This window comes from Ranitomeya variabilis, chromosome 5, assembly GCF_051348905.1.
Source record: "Ranitomeya variabilis isolate aRanVar5 chromosome 5, aRanVar5.hap1, whole genome shotgun sequence".
Taxonomy (NCBI): Eukaryota; Metazoa; Chordata; class Amphibia; order Anura; family Dendrobatidae; genus Ranitomeya; species Ranitomeya variabilis.
This window is the reverse complement of record NC_135236.1, coordinates 177,570,613-177,593,495: the sequence shown is the minus strand read 5'-3', so window position 1 is coordinate 177,593,495 and position 22,883 is coordinate 177,570,613. Positions and strand designations below refer to the sequence as shown.

Sequence of the window (22,883 nt, the reverse complement as noted above, 5' to 3'; positions counted from 1 at the left end):
GGGGTTGTATACTTTTTGTTTCAATTCCATTTTTGAAATATTTGTTTGCAGTGAGTGAATGAGAACAAAAATCTCTATATTCAGAGGCTGCAAACCAGGGGAGGACATACCGCTGGTGCGACCTGTTAAGGAGAGTTAGAGGTTGTCCACTACTTTAACGTTGATGGCGTATCCTTCACATAGGGTATCAATGTCTGAACGGTTGGTGTGCAACACAAAGTTCTCCCTGTGATAAGCTGTTACCGATGTCACCTGGAACTGCAAACTGCACGGCACAGCTCCGTTGATGGAATAGTGGCTGCGGCTAGGTACTGCATATCCACCCCCTATTGAATTTGAATAGCCACTGGCACTTACAACAGCTGATCGGCAGGGGTTGCGGGTGTCCTAACGCTAGGTCATCATTCTTAAAGTAGTGGAAAACATCTTGAAGGCGGCCCTTGCACAGGGACGCGCTTGCATGCTTTATAACATGCAAGTACATGCTCCTTGTCTAGGAAACTGGTCACCTCTGATAGACTGCAGAGGTGGCCACTGGTAACCAAGGCAATGGGCAGTCAACAATAATATCAAAATCCCTCCATTCTTGATAACAGAGAGGATTTTTAGTAACAGATAAATCACAGGCTTGTTTTTACTATTACTTTACAATTTAACCTATGTATAAAACAAAGTGTGGACCCCTGGGTGGGCATCACTGATTTAGGAAAGTGTGGATCAACTAATGTCATCCTCTGAATTTTATATCTAGCACAGCCTGGGACAATAGATTGGTATAGATATATGAAGTTGATTCCTTCTTCATTTTCATGGTCTGGAAAAAGTGTCCATACTTTTTTTTACTGCCAAGAACTGTTCTGTTTTTAAAAAAGAAAAAAAAAAGTGTTCAGATGCCACATTTCCCACATAATTGACAACTACTGAGCCCCAGTGAGAGCGGTTAGGCTGCTGGCTTCATGTACAGGAGAGGTAGGATCGCCTGTTGGGTATCTCTTCCGTATATACTTTGACTATTTTTTCATAAAACTGTATCCTGACTTGTAACATTAAAACCTAAGAGCAACAACTTTCTTAGGTATCCTACGGCAAGCACAAAACATAATATAATTGCATAACAATCTGATAAGACCTTGATATTCGTGTTAGGTTTTTTCTTCTTTGAAGAAATCATCAGATTAATTTACTAATTGCAGATAAATGTGGAAAGTGCAGTAAAGTCAAGGGACGGCATAACAAAATCAAGCAGTACTGTCAGAAGGACTTCGGTAAGTCATAATGATTTTCCTTTATTCCTCTGCCAACAGAAGCGCCCATTATGTCCGGCCGCAGTCTTAATAAGCTTGAATGTTTTCACTTGGATGTTTGCAGTGTTCCGAGGGAGAGTTGTCAGTAAGAGGATTGTGGGTAAAGAGACCCGCTATGATGTTCAGGTGATCATTACCTACAAGAACAATTTCCCCATCCTGAGGCGGGAATACATGTGGGTCCCAAACACCTGTGATTGCCCCAGTTTACTGGAGAAACAGGAATATATTCTGATGGCCCGGAGACATGTCAACTATGAAAAGACTCTCAACCGGATATTGCTTGAAACGGACAGTTTTGTGCGTCCGTACAAACCAAAGGAAGACCAAATGCTTCGAGACCTTGACCAAGAATGTGCCAAGTTCGGGTATCAAATACACCCCAAACTGAACCAATAACCTTTCTGATGAGCAAGAATTCACTATGTACAGACAGTATGTGTATAGACTATTTAAAGGATTTCTGGACAGATCTACATTTGAGATGTATTGTAGTATTTCATACTGGTGCTAGGACATATAATGTAATTATAATGGCACGTGTTGCTAGTCTGCCTAAAAGTGCAAATTTTGAAGGGGTAAATATCTAAGAAGGCGCAATCCATACTAGTACACTCATTAATACACAAGACGTTATTTTCTACACACAGTGCATATATTTAGGATATAAAACAATATATGCAGATACACAGGCTGGTGTGTGGACAGACGCACAGCTGTGTTCTCCACATTACACAGCAATACCATAATCTACTACACTGCGGCACATGTCGATTAGTGGTGCAGTCGCTATAAACCTTGCCCAATGTAGATCACGTTTCTTTACATTTTATAAACCAAATCCCTTTTCTAGATGTCCTGTTTTATACCAGATTGTATTAAAATGTATATTCAGCCATATATTTATAGACAAACACAGAGATGCATATGCGGTATGCATAATTTATTTTCACATGCTTTGGCAAATGAACCGTCACTTATTAAAGCAGCGAGCGGCATTAACCGGTGTGCAAGAATATCTATTTATACAAGGTGATATGTGTAAAAGGATGTGAGTGTAAGTGCGAGTGAAGCTGTATGTTTGAAATATGTTTTACAACGCATTTATTAAAAAAATAAAACCTAAAACACGTCTTGCTGCTTTTTTTTTTATAAATGGTGCAGGTGTGGGGTCAATTCTTTCTACAGGAAGGTTAATACAGGGTTTTGAACAATTCTTCCATTAGTTGTCTGCATTAGGCACTCTTTGTTATATTATAAAATTCTATAAAATGACACCAACCCAGTAATGGAAATCATTGTGAGCAATTAATGCTGTGTGGCTATCCGACATCTTCCCTAGTCCCTGACCCATCCATGCCATTTAATATTTTGCTTCTATTTCAAGCCCCTCTATGTCATGCCGTCCACTAAGCCATGGGGTCTTTCTATTCTCCTTCATACCTACTTGCTCTACCCCTTTCTTTAAAGAGGTTGTCCCCTACTAGGACAACCCTTTCTTAAACTAAATGTTTGGCCCCAGTAAAATATTAAAGCCTATACTCGCCTCCCATGCTGATGCCGTTCCAGCGATGCCAGCACTCGCTATTCAGGGGCTGTGATGCGGTGGAATAACACATGATGCCTGATGCCCAATCATCACTGGGGTCCCTGTCTTCGCCTTCAGACAAACTGAACATGAAGAGGAAGTCTGGGCTGCAACTGATCTATGACTTCCTCTTCAATGCATCACAGCCCTGGGGCGAGCGAGTGCTGACACCACGAGAACTGCGCCGGCACGGGAGGTGAGTATAGGCTTTATTATTTTATCGAGGCCGAACATTTAGTTTAAGAAAGGGTTGTCCTAGTAATGGACATCCCCTTTAAGTCCCACTACTTTTTTCGTCTTCCTCCTGCAGGGCCCTCTGCTGTCAATCTTCTGGCCAAGATGCCAGTAAGTAGGAGGAGACCGTTGGAATTTCTACCATCGAATTAACAGTCCCACGTGCAAGGCATGTGAAATGCGTGGACTCTGAGCTGCATTAAGGAGCTATGCAGCTTAAAGGCTTTTTTCATACTCTTCATAAATTTCTGCAGTCACTGTATGTCATTGCAGATTGCAAAATCCTGACTGGGTGCAATGTGTCTGCCATCAATTGGCCGCTAGTGTGCGATTTTCATATTTGCCGAGACGTGCCAAATAGGAATTTTTTTTCAGCTACTCTCAATATTCTACTGATGAAGAAGATAAAAAATGAGTCGGTATGTGGCAACCACTGAAGGAGAAGACAGAGCCAAAACCTGACTGTGTGCATATTGCACACTATTAGCATTCTGCGATCACATAGAGTGACCGCAGAGATTTAGCTGAGAACCCCTTAACAGAGGACCTGTCAAAATATTATATTCCTGTTTTTCCCCGGGGGATGATAGGGTTTTATTTTATATTGTGACCAATATGCAGATTTTATGTTTTTACTAAGGTGGTGTTGCTCACAGGTAATTACGGTATATGGAGCAGTCTTAAGACACGTCCCAAGAGAATCTTCTGAACAGTGCAGCAATGGTAAGGAGAAAAAATTCAGATTGGGAACAATAGAAACAAAAAATAGGTTCATAAAACAGTTTATTGGCCAGAATTCTGGCATAAAACTGTTTTATAACGGCTCACGATTTTAGCACAACCCGTAGATGCACACAAAGGTGCTACCTTTGCCATTTTTATATCAGTTTCGGCAGTTCTTTGAAAAGCAGTTGGAGGTTTGACAAATTAATGTGTGTCCAAGTTCGTTACAGAAAATTCATCTTAATTTTACAGCAGAAAAGTGGCATAAGTTATGACAGAACTTTACTCCAGTGTCTGACTAGAATACATTTCTTCCAGTGGTACACGGCAGCTAAACGCCAGGCTCTGATTCACGTTGCCTGCAATTTGGGCACTTTGGGACTCTGTCAGCACAGGATGACTATTGAAACTATGTCCCGTCGCTCGTTTCTTCACGGTGGGACCAATCATTTATACACACCTCCCACCTGTTTGTTTTCCCTCAATCTCTACCTCTTTTTTGATTGACAGCTCTGGCTTCATAAGGCCAGAGAGTGGGGAGATAAATGGAAACCAAGCAGGTGGGAAGGCGTATATAAATGATTGGCCACGGCGTGAATTACCGAACGCTTGTACTTGGTTTCAACAGTCATTCTATTCTGACAGTCCCTTTAAGAGGTACACACCTTTTAATTCATTTTGCACATCTTACTCCAGCACATTGTTCATCTAGATTGGTGGCAACAACAACAACAAAATACCAGTTTTGATGAATTGGGGCCTGTATTTCTGCAAAGCTATGTTCACACTAGACAGTTTTTCAGGTTTTGCTTTTTTTTTTTCCTTGTGTTTTTTGCTGCGTCTTTTGTGCTTTTTTTCTTACCTTTTGGTCATGCTACATTTCTACGTTTCTTGTGTGTGCTGATAAATTTTAGTGCAAAAAAACCACTAAATCTCATTCTATTTAATCAGGTTTTGGCAAAGAAACGCTGCAAACCTGACATGTGTTTTGGTAAAAAAAAAAAAATGCAGAAAAAACGCCTAGTTTGAACATAGCCTAAACATATGGTTAATTTAAAAAAAATAAAATAAAATGAGCAAATAAAAAACAATATAAAACCCACAAATACTCAGGGAACCGCAGGAATAGAGTAAGAGCAAAAACTGTGTCCTTTTCACCTGGTGTCAGACTCTTTTTTTTTTTTAGGGCATGCTCATATTAGTGTACATTTTCTCATGTAAGAGAATTGGCTAATGACACTGTCTGCATTAGAGCCCAGTGTCATCTTACTGTGATCCGATTCTTTCATATGAGAGAATTGCAGCACAGGTGTGGAGAAGATGGAGAACTTAATTTCCAAATCATCTCCATTGTTTTTGTGCAGGCACGTTGGACTGCACTCGGATGACATCTGATTGCTGTCTAATGTATTACACACACCCATAGACCTGTATGGGTGTGCGTGGTTCGATTTGCCAAGCAACTCACAGCATGCTGTGACTATTTTCTCATGCCAAATCGGAATGAGAAAAAGAAACTCTGATCTGCAGTGCTCCATAGTATAAAATCCGATAAAACATAGTATAGCACTCTGCTGACCTTTACTTTTGCTTTGAGACCGTTGTGTTGCATGCAATATGAAATAAAAGATGCTGCACGCTTCTTGTGTTTAACATATTATTTATTACTTTTGATTATTCTGAAAATTGGTGCTCGATACAGATGAACTGTTGGGGTTGTACCAAAACATGGATGCTTTCCTTCAGAAATAGATCCACAAAAGTGTACAGTGGGTATGGAAAGTATTCAGACCCCTTTAAATTTTTCACTCTATGTTTCATTGCAGCCGTTTGGTAAATTCAAAAAAGTTCATTTTTTTTCACATTAATGTACACTCTGCACCCCATCTTGACTGAAAAGAAACAGAAATGTATAAATGTTTGCAAATGTAATAAAAAAGAAAAACTGAACTATCACATGGCCATAAGTATTCAGACCTTTTGCTCAGACACTCATTTTTAAGTCACATGCTGTCCATTTCCTTGTGAGCCTCCTTGAGATGGTTCTGCTCCTTCATTGGAGTCCAGCTGTGTTTAATTAAACTGATAGGACTTGATTTGGAGAGGCACACACCTTTCTATGTAAGACCTCACAGTGCATGTCAGACCAAATAAGAATCATGAGGTCAAAGGAACTGGCCAAGGAGCTCAAAGACAGAATTGTGGCAAGACACAGATCTGGACAAGGTTACAACAGAATTTCTGCAGTTCTCAAGGCTCCTAAGAGCACAGTGGCCTCCACAATCCCTAAATGAACAGAAGTCTTCCTAGACCTGGCCGTCCAGTCAAACTGAGCAATCGTGGGAGAAGAGCCTTGGTGAGAGAGGTAAAGAAGGACCCCAAAATCACGGTGGCTGAGCTCCAGGGGTGCAGTAGGGAGATGGGAGAAAGTTCCACAAAGTCAACTATCACTGCAGCCCTCCACCAGTCGGGCCATTATGGCAGAGTGGCCTGACAAAAGCCTCTCCTCAGTGCAAAACATATGAAAGCCCGCATAGAATTTGCTAAAAAACATATGAAGGACTCCCAGACTATGAGAAATAGGATTCTCTGGTTTGATGAGACAAAGATAGACCTTTTTTGGTGGTAATTCTAAGCGGCATGTGTGGAGAAAACCAGGCACTGCTCATCACCTGCCCAATACAATCCCAACAGTGAAACATGGTGGCAGCATCATGCTATGGGGGTGTTTTTCAGCTGCAGGGACAGGACGACTGGTTGTCATTGAAGGAAACATGAATGCGGCCAAGTACAGAGATATCCTGGATGAAAACCTCTTCCACAGTGCTCTGGACCTCAGACTTGTCCGAAGGTTCGAACTAGACAATGACCCTAAGCACAGCTAAAATAACAAAGGAGTGGCTTCAGAACAACTCTGTGACCATTCTTGACTGGCCCAGCCAGAGCCCTGACCTAAGCCCAATTGAGCATCTCTGGAGAGACCTGAAAATGTCTGTCCACCAACATTCACCATCCAACCTGACAGAACTGGAGAGGATCTGCAAAGAAGAATGGCAGAGGATCCCCAAATCCAGGTGTGAAAAATTCATGGCTGTACTAGCTCAAAAGGGTGCTTCTACTCAAAACAGAGCAAAGGGTCTGAATACTTATGACCATGTGATATTTCAGTTTTTCTTTTTTAATAAATTTGCAAAAAATTACTACATTTCTGTTTTTTTTTCAGTCAAGATAGGGTGCAGAGTGTACATTAAATGAGGAAAAAATGAACTTTTTTTGTAATTTGTCATATGGCTGCAATGAAACAAAGAGTGAAAAATTTAAAGGGGTATGAATACTTTCCATACCCACTGTAAGTGTCCAAGCCAAGCACCACTGAAGTGAATATAGGGCTGGAGTGAAACCCTGCATACAACCTGTGAACCAGTGTGACACTGGTTTGGGAGAAAGCAGCAATGATTTCCAAATCCTCTGCAACTCCTATAAGAACTTTACCTACTCATGAAAGTTATCATATTTCTGTACATACATTTTTTATTTTATAGCGTAGTCCTCTGAAGCAAAATCCTGGCACATAAACCCATACAAAACTGAATTATCCTGGGTGGTCCTAATTTTTTTTTTTCTCATTAGCACCATGAGTTTGTTACTTTATAAATAAAAGAAAGCTACTGGTATTTATTTTGTGATTAACGTAACCCCTAATTAAGAAATGCCTTGAAGTTGATGCTCTCTGACCATTCACGGTTATAAAAGAAGAGTGTGGATTATAGCATCATAAAGCCTGAGGTTCTCTGCATAACAAAACAATCAAGCAAAAGGAAATTTCCTTTTTCCCAATATATCTGTATACAACAGAATAAGTGTTGTCATGACACCATGCAAACAGTCATTGTATTCTGTCCCGTCACGACAGCTATAAATAATGGACACTGATTCCTCAACTATACAAAGGACAACTGCTCTAACGATATTTCAGTGCAGATCCTGCCTGACCTTGCAAGTCAAGGTAATTCTCTCCCCGGATTTTAGCTTGGGGCTTTCATGGGACATGTCAGGTAGCTTTGGTGCAGTAATCCCATTATGTATAGCTGAGAGCAGAGGTATGCAGACTGCACAGCTTGTACGCAAGTCCTGTTGTGTTGCTTGTAGGCGTCACTTCTACATTACTTGATCTCAGGATATGTTCTTTGTAAAACATGTAGGGACAAAAAAAATATATATATATTTTGGAAATTACTAAAGTCATTCACTGAAACTCACAACACGCATACTATAGAGTTACAAATACAAACCTAAATAAGCTGTATTAGCCACTTCAGGAGTTTTGGGTAATTTTTTTGAAGGTTCTGGGCATAAGGGTTGGTCAATTAGATTTTCATCAGTGATGCCTAAGCTATTGGACTTTGGAGGGACCCCTAATGTAATACACTTAAGACACATAGCCATATATTCTAAAAGTATTGTCATACGAATAGCTATTTCTGCTAACACAAGCTGCAATGTACGTGGAGATCAGTAATGTTGTTCCCCTGTTAGTTAAGCTGTAGATCTGAACTAGTGAAAGCAAGTTGTGGCTCTAAGTAGTCCAAATTCCATGGTGGAATCAAATTGTGAAGCTACCGTTTCTCTATACTTGTTTCACGGAATTCAGGTTTTTCATTAATTCCCAAAGCCACAAGTGTCTAAACTCCAGCCCCTTCATATGCAGCCTGCCTTTACAAACATTTGTGAAATAATGACTAATTATAAAGAGATCACTGAATTCAAGCGTAGTTCTGTGATATGCCACCTTTCGTGAAATGTCTTCCTTCTTAAATAGTCAACAATCAAGCCTTATACTCCCGTCCCAAGAGCAATGGCAAGTTCTGGATGGAGTGGTGTAAAGCATGCCGCCACTGAACCCTTCAGCAGTGGAAACTTGTTCTGTGGCGTGACAAATCGCGCTTCTTTTTCTGGAGTCTGATGGATGTGTCTGAGTTTGGTGAAATTCAGGAGAACATTACGTGTCAACATTACGAGAACATACTATTTTGGACAATAGTACGATTCCAACTTTGTAGAAATCGTTCAGTTCCAGTGGGACTGTGCAGCAGTGTACATAGGTCCATAAAGGCATGGTTGGGTGAGTTTGGTGAGGAAGAACTTGCCTTTGGAGACTGAGATCCTTGCTTTCTCATCCCATATCTTTGTCTGACCTTACAAATGTTTCTCTTGGTGAGTGGGAAAAAGTCTCATAAATACCATCCAAAATCTTGTATAAAGCCTTCCCAGAAGTGTGGCAGCTGATATAGCTGCAAAGAGAGGGTCAACTCCATATTCATGCCCATGGATTCATAATGAGATGTCCTAAAAGTTCCTGTAGGTGTTCTAATACTTTCATCCATATACTATATAGCAAACACAAAAATGTTTGAAAAATAAACCTAGAGTACTAATTTCCAATAAAAAGTCTGACATTACATTGGAAAGTCTGTGTTATTGTCACCATGCTCTCATTATCGGCTCCAGATTGCTTCTATGGCTACAATGCCATATAATGAAAATGGAAACAATCCAATTCCTGGGCAGGTATTTCCTGGTGTTAAGGTACCGTCACACTCAGCGACGCTGCAGCGATATAGACAACGAGCCGATCGCTGCAGCGTCGCTGTTTAGGTCGCTGTAGAGATGTCAAACACAGCAGCTCCAGAACGATGCAGGAGCGATTCTGTGACGTAGCGGTGACGCACTTATCGTTCTCACAGGTCGTTAGCTCCATGTTTAACATTGCTGGCATCGTTGCTTTTGCTGTCAAACACGCCGATCTGACGACCAAATAAAGTTCTGGACTTCTAGCTCTGACCAGCGATATCACAGCAGGATCCTGATCGCTGCTGCGTGTCAAACACAACGAGATCGCTATCCAGGACGCTGCAACGTCACGGATCGTTGTCGTTCTCGTTGTAAAGTTGTTTAGTGTGAAGTGTACCTTTAGTCTCCACATTTTATTAACCCACTGATCTCACATGCTTATTATAAATCCTACCACAATGTCCATAGATCAGGAGGAGATTAGGACATTTCACTTAGACACTGTGACTCTACGAATCTGTCTTCGTCTCAGTATGTGTTGTGGTGGGCCACTCTTTTGGTTATGTCCATTTCCAGAAAAGCACGTTGGTGCCAGAAGTATCCATAAATAAAGTAAGACACATGTCCAACAGGATGCCACCTTGATCCAAAATGTAGCCCAACTTCCATGCGTGAACACAGTCTCCAGGGAAGAGTTCTCGTAGCTGCAATCATAAAGCATTGCATGAGAACACACAATTGTCAAGCATTAGTCACAGTGATACTTAAACATTAGTCACAATGAGGTGTTCACGTGGCCAATTAGCCATGTTGTGTATGACTTTATATACATACTAACCACAGCACTTCTGAACATTTGTTTTGCCCTTTGGCCACTCTATGTAATTCTATGCTCAGAAAGTGCATAGATTTGCTGATACTTGCTGCAAAGTTCACATCACAACAAGCAACACATAGTAAAAAAATCATTCCACCCTTCAGACAAATAATGAAACTGGGATGTAGCCAACTCCATGTGTTCTATTTTTTCTATGCGATGCTGGGGAGGATACGATGTGCGATAGGTACATGCTGCCTTTATTACACAGCTGGACACAGGCCAGAGTGTGTTGGTCAAGTCAAACTGTATGTATCGTGATGGAAAGTAAAAACACTAACCTACAATTTGTAACATATTACTGTATTCTAGCAAACCTAACAAATTATACCAATGTACGTGGATGTTAACCATCTGCACCCTATTGATGGCCTGTCTTCAACACAGTCTATTGTGTATAAACGGGGACAGGGCCGGACTGGGACAAAGAAGCCGCACTGCCACACAAACCACACCAGCCCACATACTATAACACTCCCCCACACCCGATCAGTGGATTTTGCTATACTTTGTCGTGCCCCTCAACACTCCTCTTAAAGGCGTTATTTGAACAGCCATGTGTAAATGGCGCATGATCGACCACAGACCATTTACATGGTGCTCTTTAGAGCTCCAGTTCTCGTGATGATGGGGGTCCCAACTGTCGGACCCCAGTGACTGCAAAGTTCTGGGGATAGGGGATTACTTGGCATAATCCATTTCAATGGGTTTTCCAATATTTTGTTTATTTTCCCATCGGAATACTGAAAATAATAAACCAATATTAACCCTCCCAAAGACCAATGTCGCCTGTCCGAGAACAGGGCAGAAGTGGTACTGTGCTGTATACAGTACATATACAGGACAGGACGAGTGGTACTGTGCAAGTGTATACATACAGGACAGGAGGAGTGGTACTGGGCATTGTATATATACAGAACAGGAGAAGTGGTACTGTGCAGTGTATATATACAGAAGGAGTGGTACTGTGCAGTTTATATATACAGGACAGCAAGAGTGGTACTGTGCAGTGTATATATACAGGAGGAGTGGTACTGTGCAGTGTATATATACAGGACAGCACGAGTGGTACTGTGCAGTGTATATATACAGGACAGCACGAGTGGTACTGTGCAGTGTATACAGGAGGAGTAGTACTGTGCATTGTATATATACAGGACAGGAGAAGTGGTACTGTGCAATGTATATATACAGGACAGGAGTAGTGGTACTGTGCAGTGTGTATATACAGGACAGGAGGAGTGGTACTGTGCAGTGTATATATACAGGACAGGAGGAGTGGTACTGTGCAGTGTATATATACAGGACAGGAGGAGTGGTACTGTGCAGTGTATATATACAGGACAGGAGAAGTGGTACTGTGCAGTGTATATATACAGGACAGGAGGAGTGGTACCGTGCAGTGTATATATACAGGACAGGAGGAGTGGTACTGTGCAGTGTATATATACAGGACAGGAGGAGTGGTACCGTGCAGTGTATATATACAGGACAGGAGGAGTGATACTGTGCAGCAGGTACGGACTGGGGCTGAAATTCAGTCCTGGCATTTTAAATCACATAGGCCCATGTTGTCCTTGTCCCCATGAACCAGATGAAATATATTACTAATATTATCCTGGATGGAGGAAAGGAAGATTTTCTACAAGACCAATATTTCTAATGATACCAGTGGCCTGCTGGGGTTAGGGTTAGGTGACGGAGTCAGCAACTTTGTGCTCCATCACAACTCTTAACAGTATGGGTATCTTGAGAACACCTATTCTGTTAACAACATAGCACACAAGGTGGCCCATGACCAGACAGGCCCTTCTGGCATTTGCCAGAATTGCCAGATGGCCAGTCTGGCCCTGCTGTGCAGTGTATATACACTCACTGGCCACTTTATTAGGTACACCTGTCCAACTTCTTGTTAACACTTAATTTCTAATCAGCCAATCACATGGCGGCAACTCAGTGCATTTAGGCATGTAGACATGGTCAAGACAATCTCCTGCAGTTCAAACCGAGCATCAGTATGGGGAAGAAAGGTGATTTGAGTGCCTTTGAACGTGGCATGGTTGTTGGTGCCAGAAGGGCTGGTCTGAGTATTTCAGAAACTGCTGATCTACTGGGATTTTCACGCACAACCATCTCTAGGGTTTACAGAGAATGGTCCGAAAAAGAAAAAAAATCCAGTGAGCGGTAGTTCTGCGGGCGGAAATGCCTTGTTGATGCCAGAGGTCAGAGGAGAATGGGCAGATTGGTTCGAGCTGATAGAAAGGCAACAGTGACTCAAATCGCCACCCGTTACAACCAAGGTAGGCCTAAGAGCATCTCTGAACGCACAGTGCGTCGAACTTTGAGGCAGATGGGCTACAGCAGCAGAAGACCACACCGGGTACCACTCCTTTCAGCTAAGAACAGGAAACTGAGGCTACAATTTGTACAAGCTCATCGAAATTGGACAGTAGAAGATTGGAAAAACGTTGCTTGGTCTGATGAGTCTCGATTTCTGCTGCGACATTCGGATGGTAGGGTCAGAATTTGGCGTAAACAACATGAAAGAATGGATCCATCCTGCCTTGTATGGAGCATCTTTGGGATGTGCAGCCGACAAATCTGCGGCAACTGTGTGATGCCATCATGTCAATATGGACCAAAATCTCTGAGGAATGCTTCCAGCACCTTGTTGAATCTATGCCACGAAGAATTGAGGCAGTTCTGAAGGCAAAAGGGGGTCCAACCCGTTACTAGCATGGTGTACCTAATAAAGTGGCCGGTGAGTGTATACAGGAGGAGTGGTACTATGCAGTGTATATATACAGGACAGGAGAAGTGGTACTGTGCAGTGTATATAGACAGGACAGGAGAAGTGGTACTGTGCAGTGTATATATACAGGACAGGAGAAGTGGCACTGTGCAGTGTGTATATACAGGGGAGAGGTACTGTGCAGTGTGTATATACAAGACAGGAGAAGTGGTACTGTGCAGTGTATATATACAGGACCGGAGGAGCGGTACTGTGCAGTGTATATATACAGGACAGGAGGAGTGGTACTGTGCAGTGCATGTATACAGGACAGGAGGAGTGGTACTGTGCAGTGTATGTATACAGGACAGGAGAAGTGGTACTGTGCAGTGCATGTATACAGGACAGGAGAAGTGGTACTGTGAGGGTGTATATATACAAGACAGGAGGAGAAATGGTACTGTGCAGTGTATATATACAGGAAGAGTGATACTGTGCAGTGTGTGTGTATGTGTATATATATATATATATATATATATATATATATATATATATACAGGACAGGAGAAGTAGTACTGTGCAGTGCATGTATACAGGACAGGAGAAGTGGTACCGTGCAGTGTATATATACAAGACAGGAGGAGTGGTACTGTGCAGTGTATATATACAGGACAGGAGAAGTACTGTGCAGTGTATATATACAGGACAGGAGAGGTGGTACTGTGCAGTGTATATATAGGACAGGAGAAGTGGCACTGTACAGTGTATATAGACAGGACGAGTGATACTGTGCAGTGTATATATACAGGACAGGAGGAATGATACTGTGCAGTGTATATATACAGGACAGGAGAAGTGGTACTGTGCAGTGTATATATACAGGGTAGGAGGAGTGGTACTGTGCAGTGTATATATACAGGACAGGAGAAGTGGTACTGTGCAGTGTATATACAGTATACAAGACAGGAGGAGAAGTGGTACTGTGCAGTGTATATATACAGGACAAGCGGTACTGTGCAGTGTATATATACAGGACAAGTGGTACTGTACAGTGTATATATACAGGACAGGAGGAGTGGTACTGTGCAGTGTATATATACAGGACGTGCAATACTGTACAGTGTATATATACAGGACGTGCAATACTGTACAGTGTATATATACAGGACAGGAGGAATGGTACTGTGCAGTGTATATATACAGGACAGAAGAAGTGGTACTGCGCAGTGTTTATATACAGGACAGGGGAAGTGGTACTGTGCAGTGTATATATACAAGACAGGAGGAGAAATGGTACTGTGCAGTGTATATATACAGGACGAGTGATACTGTGCAGTGTATATATACAGGACGAGTGATACTGTGCAGTGTATATATACAGGAGGCATGGTACTGTGCAGTGCATATATAGTACATGAGAATTGGTACTGTGCAGTGCATATATAGTACATGAGAATTGGTACTGTGCAGTGTATATATACAGGACAGGAGAAGTGGTACTGTGCAGTGTATATATACAGGACAGGAGAGGTGGTACAGTACAGTGTATATATACAAGACAGGAAAAGTAGTACTGTGCAGTGTATACAGTTGTGCTCAAAAGTTTACATACCCTGGCAGAATTTTTGCTTTCTAGGCCTTTTTTTCAGAGAATATGAATGAGAACACTAAAAATTTTTCTCCACTCATGGTTTGTGATTGGGTGAAGCCATTTATTGTCAAACTACTGTGTTTTCTCTTTTTAAATCATAATGACAACCCAAAACATCCAAATGACCCTGATAAAAAGTTCACATACCCCATTTCTTAATACCGTGTATTGCCCCCTCTAACATCAATGACAGCTTGAAGTTTTTTGTGGTAGTTGTGGATGAGCTTCTTTATTTTCTCAGATGGTAAAGCTGCCCACTCTTCTTGGCAAAAAGCCTCCAGTTCCTGTAAATTCCTGGGCTGTCTAGCATGAACTGCGCGCTTGAGATCTCCGCAGAGTGGCTCAATGATATTGAGGTCAGGAGACTGAGAAGGGCAATCCAAAACCTTCACTTTGTTCTGCTGTAGCCAATGACAGGTCGACTTGGCCTTGTGTTTTGGATCGTTGTTATGTTAAAACGTCCAAGAACGTCCCATGCGCAGCTTCCTGGCTGATGAATGCAAATTTGTCTCCAGTATTTGCTGATAACATGCAGCATTCATCTTTTCTTAAACTTTGACCAAGTTTCCTTTGCCTTTGTAGCTCACACATCCTCAAAACATCAGCGATCCACCTTTACAGTCAGAATGGTGTTCCTTTCATCATAGGCCTTGTTAACCTCTCTCCAAATGTAACGTTTATGGCTGTGGAGAAAAAGTTCAATTTTAGTCTCATCACTCCAAATTTCCTTGTTCCAGAAGTTTTGAGGCTTGTCTCTCTGCTGTTTTGCGTATTGTAGGTGAGATACTTTGTGGCATTTGCACATTAATGGCTTTTTTCTTTCGACTCGACCATGCAGCCTATTTTTCTTCAAGTGCCTACTTATTGTGCATCTTGAAACAGCCACATCGCTTGTTTTCAGAGAGTCCTGTATTTCAGCTGTTGTTATTTGTGGGTTTTTCTTTGCATCCCGAACAATTTTCCTGGCAGTTGTTGACGACATTTTTGTTGGTCTACCTGACAGTGGTTTTGTTTTTACAGAGCCCCTTATTTTCCATTTGTTAATCACAGTTTGAATGCTGCCGCGTGGCATTATCAATTCCTTGGATATCTTTTTGTATCCCTTTCCTGTTTTATACAGTTCAACTACCTTTTCCCATAGATCCGTTGACAATTCTTTTGCTTTTCCCATGAGTCACAATCCAGATATGTCAGTGGATGGACGAAAGATGCAAGAATCTGTCTGGATCCCAAATACTCACTCAGCTTTTATACACACACACTGATTACAAGCAAACAGGTCACAGGTGAGGATGTTACCTTTAGTAGCCATTCAAACCCAACCCTCAACTTCTGTGCATGTTATCAGGGCAAAATCACCAGGGTATGTGAACTTTTGATCGGGGTCATTTGGATGCTTTGGGTTCTCATTATGATTTAAAAAAAGAAAACACAGTAGTTTGACAATAAATGGCTTCACCCAACCACTAATCATGAGTGAAGGAAAAGGTTTGGTGTTATCATTCATATTCTCTGAAAAAAGGCCAAGAAAGCAAACATTCTGCCAGAGTATGTAAACTTTTGAGCACAACTGTACCAATTACTTTTTTTAGGGTAATTTCTGTAGCTTAATCGGATACAGACTGCCATGTTATTGCACATATGTGGGAGATGGGTGGACCCTGATTGGCATGGCTCTTTGACAGTCTTTAGAATTGTCATCTGAGCTTTACAAGGTGTACCTAATATACACTGTTGTGCAATTCTTGTCAAGTCTCTGCAGATTCGAAACAGACTTGATCCAAAGATTATGTTATTATGGGATGTTTCATGGTAATTACAGACACGATAATTATCACACACCTCCTGTAACAGATACATTTATACTATTTTTGTAAAAGGAAGAACATTTTTCATGCCAAATGTTCTGACCTGATGTGACAAACAACCTGGAATTCCCTTTAGTCTTTACTTTAGAGATTGTAATGCAATTCTAGATAAAAGAACAAAGACCGGCTATAGTGGTACATGGTATTACACCACTTACATTCCTGAATGGTTTCCAAATCAGAACCAACAAAGGAACACTGGGCATTAAGAGACATTATTATGAGACAAGTTGCTGCTATTGCTCAACCAACATGTAAGAAGAGAATGTCAATAAGTGGCGCAAATGACATATAAGGGCTCTCCTGGCTTGGATCTAAGCATATTGTAAATCACGGTGAGTTATTTCTCAGCAGGCCCTTCATGCAGCCCAGCAAGGAGACTAAGCACCTGGGAATGTTCGGAATGCGCACCTGAACCAGTTGGTTAGCGTCATCATCACATAGAGAGAGGCGAGCACAAATACAAAGTGGAAGAAGGAGTAGCTGTAGAGGACTCTCTCATGCTCGTCATGTATAACTGTCTGTCCACCTCCAGTGGCCACATCCTCATGGTTCTTCTGCCCTGCTTGAGAAGAATTAATGATGATCCATTCTTCATGCAGCATGATCTACGTTATACCTATTGCTGGCACAATATCCCACAAAACCATCAAAGTAATAGCTGAGCATATTTGACTTGAAACATAGTCAAAAGGCCCTTGTTAAGTAAAACACAAGAGTTGGCCTCAAATTATCATTGTTGTTTCTGCGATTTTTTTGAGTAATTCCCTCCAGTATTTCTCACCTGTCCGAAGAGAAGATAATAATCCAATTGTCCTGTGACGCGTCTAACTTTGCAACATCTAGATGGAAGGCTGCACTGTTGCATGATGCGACAATACAGCTTGCCATCCAGCGGAGACACTGAACTCTGCATACTTGCTCAGCTCAGTGCGTCATGGTGATGTGCTAAAGATGAGCTGAGTTGATATCCAATTAACTAATTTGACCTCACTGACGTCACCGTGAGAAATTGGATTATTATCTTCTGGTCGGACAGGTGAGGAATTTCGTTGTTTATTATTTTAATTCTTTTACAGGGGACATTGGCTTCAGTGGATTGGGTGTAAGGCGAGTATAACTATTTTTGGTTACCGTATTTTTCGGATTATAAGATGCTCCGGATTATAAGACGCACCCCAAATTTTGAGGAGAAAAATAAGAAAAAAATATTTTTTAATAAATTGGTGGTGCTTCTTATAATCCTTGCCTCTTATTGCTTACCGGGGATCTTGTGCTGCTGCGGGGTGCTTGTCCTGCTGCCGGGTGTCTCCGGGTTCCCGCGGTTGCTGGCTGTTGCTGCGGGAGTCTCCGGTGCCCAACGGTGCTGCGTGGGTGTCCGGTGATGCCCGGGGCTCTGCCGACATTTTGCAACAGGCCAGAGCCCCGGCACTTCCAGGGTTCCACATGCGCTGGTCTCCGGGAATATGGCCGCAGCCCGGGGTGGCGCATGCGCTGATGGTGATCTCAGAATCAAGATCTCGAGAGATGAGATTTCAGCGCACCGGAGACACCCGCAGCAATGGCCAGCAACCGCCGGGCACCCGGACACCCCCCTGGTAAGGCATGTTCGCTTTCTAAGACGCACCCCCATTTTCCTCCCAAGTTTTGGGGAAAAAAAGTGCGTCTTACAAAGTGACAAATATGGTCATTTATAGTCAATAATGGAGTCTGTGTTATTTGATACAATAAAGGACTTTATTCTGGGTGTTATTTTCCTCACAATTTGACTATGAGGTTTGAAATGGGGGTGTCTTATAGACGCCTCTCCATTACTAATCTCTGGCCTGATGTCACCTGACAATAAAAAGGTGACATCAACCTCAATACTATCATCCTACTTGCCACCACACCAGGACAAGTGGGAAGAGTGAGGCTAAGTGCCAGATTTGGCAAATCTTATGGATTTGCCATTTCTCGGCATCTGAGAGCTGATGTGTTTAGTCTGGGACAGGGCTATTAATATCAGCCCACAGCTGTCTGCCTAGCCTTTGCTGGTTATTAATTATAGGGGGACTCTACTTCATTTTTTTTGGGGTCCCCCATTTTAATAACCAGTAAAGGCTACGTATAAAGCTGTGAGCTAATATTAATAGCCTTGAAAGCTCCAAGGGTATTACCCCCTTCTCTGGCTATAAATATCTGCCCCCAGTTGTCCGTTTTCTCTCTACTGGTTAATAAAATTTTAAGGGATCCCACGCCATTTTTTTCAGAAATAATTTATTCAGTAATAAAATACATGTACAGTAAGCTACACAAGCACTGTAGAAATTATATATGTCACTGACAACTATATATCTATTTTGTAAATGTAAATCAGATGCCATTCAGATGCTAGGTGACAAAAATCGCATTGTACTCGCAAGAAAATCGCATGACACTTGCATGACACTCGTTCCACTTTTCTGGACCGATATTGGATCTTTGTTTTACGGTGATGAGTATGAGCTCTTTAAAAGGGGAATGCTGGCACCACTCATCTGCACTGGAGAAGAGCAGTGTTAATAATGTTGCAGTTACACAAACCTACCAAGACGAGTGCACAATCAGCAGTTTTCCTGCACATGTCCTATTCTAATGAACAGAACACGCACCGGATACTTGCAGAACGTGCAGCTTTCTCAGCAGACATGTAGGATACTGCTCACCTCCAATGTGGAAGTGAGAGGCAACAAAGAAAGAACATTTAATTTTTTCTGTACAACCAATACACTGTGTCTGAGCTTTCTTGTACTTTGTTGACGGAACAGTCCCTAGTTTTGCCATATTCAATGCACATTCCAATGAAAACAAGGAGGACCATTGCATGAACAGATAGTTCTGCTGTATGCAATAAACCAATGAAACAAAAACAACACCACTCCACACAACTAGTATAACAAGTATTTACTACAAATTCCACACAAAATGTGAATTTAACTGAGTGCAGTAATGCTTTTGCTTGTTTGGTTTACTGCAAACAGCAGAAAGTTTGTAAATTTTGCTAATACAAAGTGGGGGAACAATTTTTACTATGTCTGTATAAAGAAAACATACAGTGAAAATTGTTCCCACACTTTCCCCATTGCAAATTAGGTTTATTAGCAAAATAATCTATATATATAATTGTCTAAGGGGTACTTCCGTCTTTCTGTCGGCAACTTCCATCACGGAAATCCTGCGCCGCTGATTGGTCTCGCCAGCTGCCTGTCATGGCTGCCGCGACCAATCAGCGGCACAGTCCGATTAGTCCCTCCCTACTCCCGTCCAGTCAGTGCCCAGCGCCCGCATACTCCCCTCCAGTCACCGATCACACAGGGTTAATGTCAGCTGTAATGGACCGCGTTATGCCACGGGTAACGCACTCCGTTACCGCTGCTATTAACCCTGTGTGTCCCCAACTTTTTACTATTGATGCTGCCTATGCAGCATCAATAGTAAAAAGATCTAATGTTAAAAATAATAAAAAAACAAAAAACCTGCTACTCTCACCTCCCGTCGTCCGACGATGCGCTCACGCCTGCCGCCATCTTCCGTTCCCAGAGATGCATTGCGAAATTACCCAGAAGACTTAGCGGTCTCGCGACCGCTAAGTCTTCTGGGTAATTTCGCAATGCATCTCTGGGAACGGAAGATGGCGGCAGCCGCGCGTGCATAGCCAGATCTTCGCTGGATCCCGGCGGGTGAGTATATAACTATTTTTTATTTTAATTATTTTTTTTAACAGGGATATGGTGCCCACACTGCTAAATACTACGTGGGCTGTGTTATATACTGCGTGGCTGCTATATACTACATGGGCAGTGTTATATACTGCGTGGGTTGCGTGATATACTGCGTGGGCTGTGCTATATACTACGTGCCCTGGGTTATATACTGCGTGGCCTGTGCTATATACTACGTCGCCTGTGTGCCTGTGGCTGCTATATACTGCGTGGCCTGTGCTATATACTACGTCGCCTGTGTGCCTGTGGCTGCTATATACTGTGTGGGCTGTGTTATATATTATGTGGGCTGTGTTATATACTGTTTGGGCTGTGTTATATACTGCGTGACCACTGTTATATACTGTGTGGCCTGTGTTATATACTGCGTGGCCTGTATTAACGCATCGGCTATTCTACAATATGTATGTATGTATATAGCAGCCACATAGTATATAGCACAGGCCACGTAGTATTTGCTATATACTACATGGCTCCTATATACTACGTGGCCTGTGCTATATACTATGTGGCTGCTATATACATACATACATATTCTAGAATACCCAATGCGTTAGAATCGGGCCACCAGCTAGTATATATATATTTATGAAACTTGAACAATTAACCAAATAGTAAATCATAACCAGCAATCGGCACAATATAGGAGACTGTTAGTTTACTAGAGTGTTAGTGTTAGTCACTGTGTGACAAATGTAAAGAATACAATAAACTTGGACCCTTCCCTTCTCCATCTCTAAAGCGGAAGTAGCCTATAGGGGCAGCTGCTGATTTCAGGTGAAAAAACATTAGGAATATCCCTATTAGAAAATGACCTGCAAAAACCGTAAGTGCCATGGTGATGAGCTGTTATATAATTGATAAACGGCAGCCCTTTACATCATAAATTGTATGTGGTAATTGTTTGGATATAAGTACACATAAAAGAAGAAGAAAAATGTGATCACCTCCTTCCATATCTTCTTCAGGACAGCAGAAGCAGCAGGACGCTTTCTACAAATAAGATGGAAAAATGAAGGCAAGCTATAGATAATCTAGTCTTTCACATTACAATCTGTGTATCACAGTGCAGGTAACTAAAGGAAAGGGAGGCAAAACGTGAAATAGGGTCTTATTTAATCTAGGTGAGAATAAGGGAATTGCTCACCTCTTGGGGTTGTTAAACCCACAACCAATCAAACAAGGTAGATCAGCTGCTGGAGCAGGACCCTCAGACTGGGAAATCCCATTGTGTTAAACATTTGGTAAGAGAATAGAGGCAATAGTTCGCATTGTCTATGTTGGATGTAAGAAACCAAGGGACAGTAGTAAATTTGACTAAGTGGTTTACTGTCTACGCGTTTCGACGTTGAACTAAAGGTACCGTCACACTAAACGATATCGCTAGCGATCCGTGACGTTGCAGCGTCCTCGCTAGCGATATCGTTTAGTTTGACACGCAGCAGCGATCAGGATCCTGCTGTGATGTCGCTGGTCGCTGAATAAAGTCCAGAACTTTATTTGGTCGTCCGATCGCCGTGTATCGTTGTGTTTGACACCAAAAGCAACGATACCAGCGATGTTTTACACTGGTAACCAGGGTAAACATCGGGTTACTAAGCGCAGGGCCGCGCTTAGTAACCCGATGTTTACCCTGGTTACCAGCGTAAAAGTAAAAAAAACAAACAGTACATACTCACCTGCGCGTCTGCTTCCTGCTCTGACTGAGCCCGGCCCTAAAGTGAAAGTGAAAGCACCGCGGTGACGTCACCACTGTGCTGTTAGGGCCGGAGCTCAGTCAGTGTCAGGAAGCAGAAGCTGGGGGACGCGCAGGTGAGCATGTGCTGTTTGTTTTTTTTACTTTTACGCTGGTAACCAGGGTAAACATCGGGTTACTAAGCGCGGCCCTGCGCTTAGTAACCCGATGTTTACCCTGGTTACCCGGGGACCTCGGCATCGTTGGTCGCTGGAGAGCGGTCTGTGTGACAGCTCTCCAGCGATCAAACAGCGACGCTGCAGCGATCGACATCGTTGTCGCTATCGCTGCAGCGTCGTTTAATGTGACGGTACCTTAACTACTTCATCAGGAGACCACAACAAACCGGTTTCTTGCATCCAACTTTGGCAGCACAGACTACCACCCCTATTCTCCTACCAATTGTATTGCAGTGCAGGAGATATGTTTGTGCACTGTTCTCTTGCTGTTTAATTTACCACAATAATTCTTCAATTGGATGTGATGATCTGAACTAGCAGTGAACCTCCTAAAATCCTGAGCTCACTGAATCATTACTCACCAGGAAGGAAATATGAGAAAATGACTCCAAGCGATAACAGGTTATGGAGTTTCTGACTGCACCAAAATGTATTTCTTTCCAATACAGAATAATATTTACGAACCTGGAACTCATACGTGTAAACCTTAATCATCCACATTGGACCAAACATCTCAGCCAAGTAGGAGGCTTCATTGCTGTAAACATATGAAAATACACGTAACATTAGTTATTGCGACATTGGCCTAAGGTTGCATCTCAAATTTTCTGGAACTTATGAAATGTTAATCATATAAGATATGTAAACTCTTGCAATGTGTAACTGCTCAGAATGTATC

The 22,883-nt window shown here is 42.2% G+C and overlaps 2 protein-coding genes across 2 annotated transcripts in view; one reads left to right on the top strand and one right to left on the bottom strand.

Moving 5' to 3' along the window:
- Positions 1-2,445, top strand: part of LOC143775439 (ADAMTS-like protein 5) — a 96,511-nt gene extending 94,066 nt beyond the window's left edge. Inside the window, exons 12-13 of the mRNA XM_077263573.1 lie at positions 1,194-1,265; positions 1,369-2,445. Of these exons, the coding sequence (XP_077119688.1) occupies positions 1,194-1,265; positions 1,369-1,703 (407 nt within the window). The 3' untranslated portion in view covers positions 1,704-2,445. The remainder of the gene's footprint in view (positions 1-1,193; positions 1,266-1,368) is intronic.
- A 4,774-nt stretch (positions 2,446-7,219) lies between these two features.
- SERINC4 (serine incorporator 4) overlaps positions 7,220-22,883 on the bottom strand; it is an 84,477-nt gene continuing 68,813 nt past the window's right edge. Inside the window, exons 9-11 of the mRNA XM_077263569.1 lie at positions 22,670-22,742; positions 21,238-21,283; positions 7,220-10,124 (exon numbers count right to left, since the gene is read on the bottom strand). Coding sequence (XP_077119684.1) covers positions 9,949-10,124; positions 21,238-21,283; positions 22,670-22,742 — 295 coding nt within the window. The 3' untranslated portion in view covers positions 7,220-9,948. The remainder of the gene's footprint in view (positions 10,125-21,237; positions 21,284-22,669; positions 22,743-22,883) is intronic.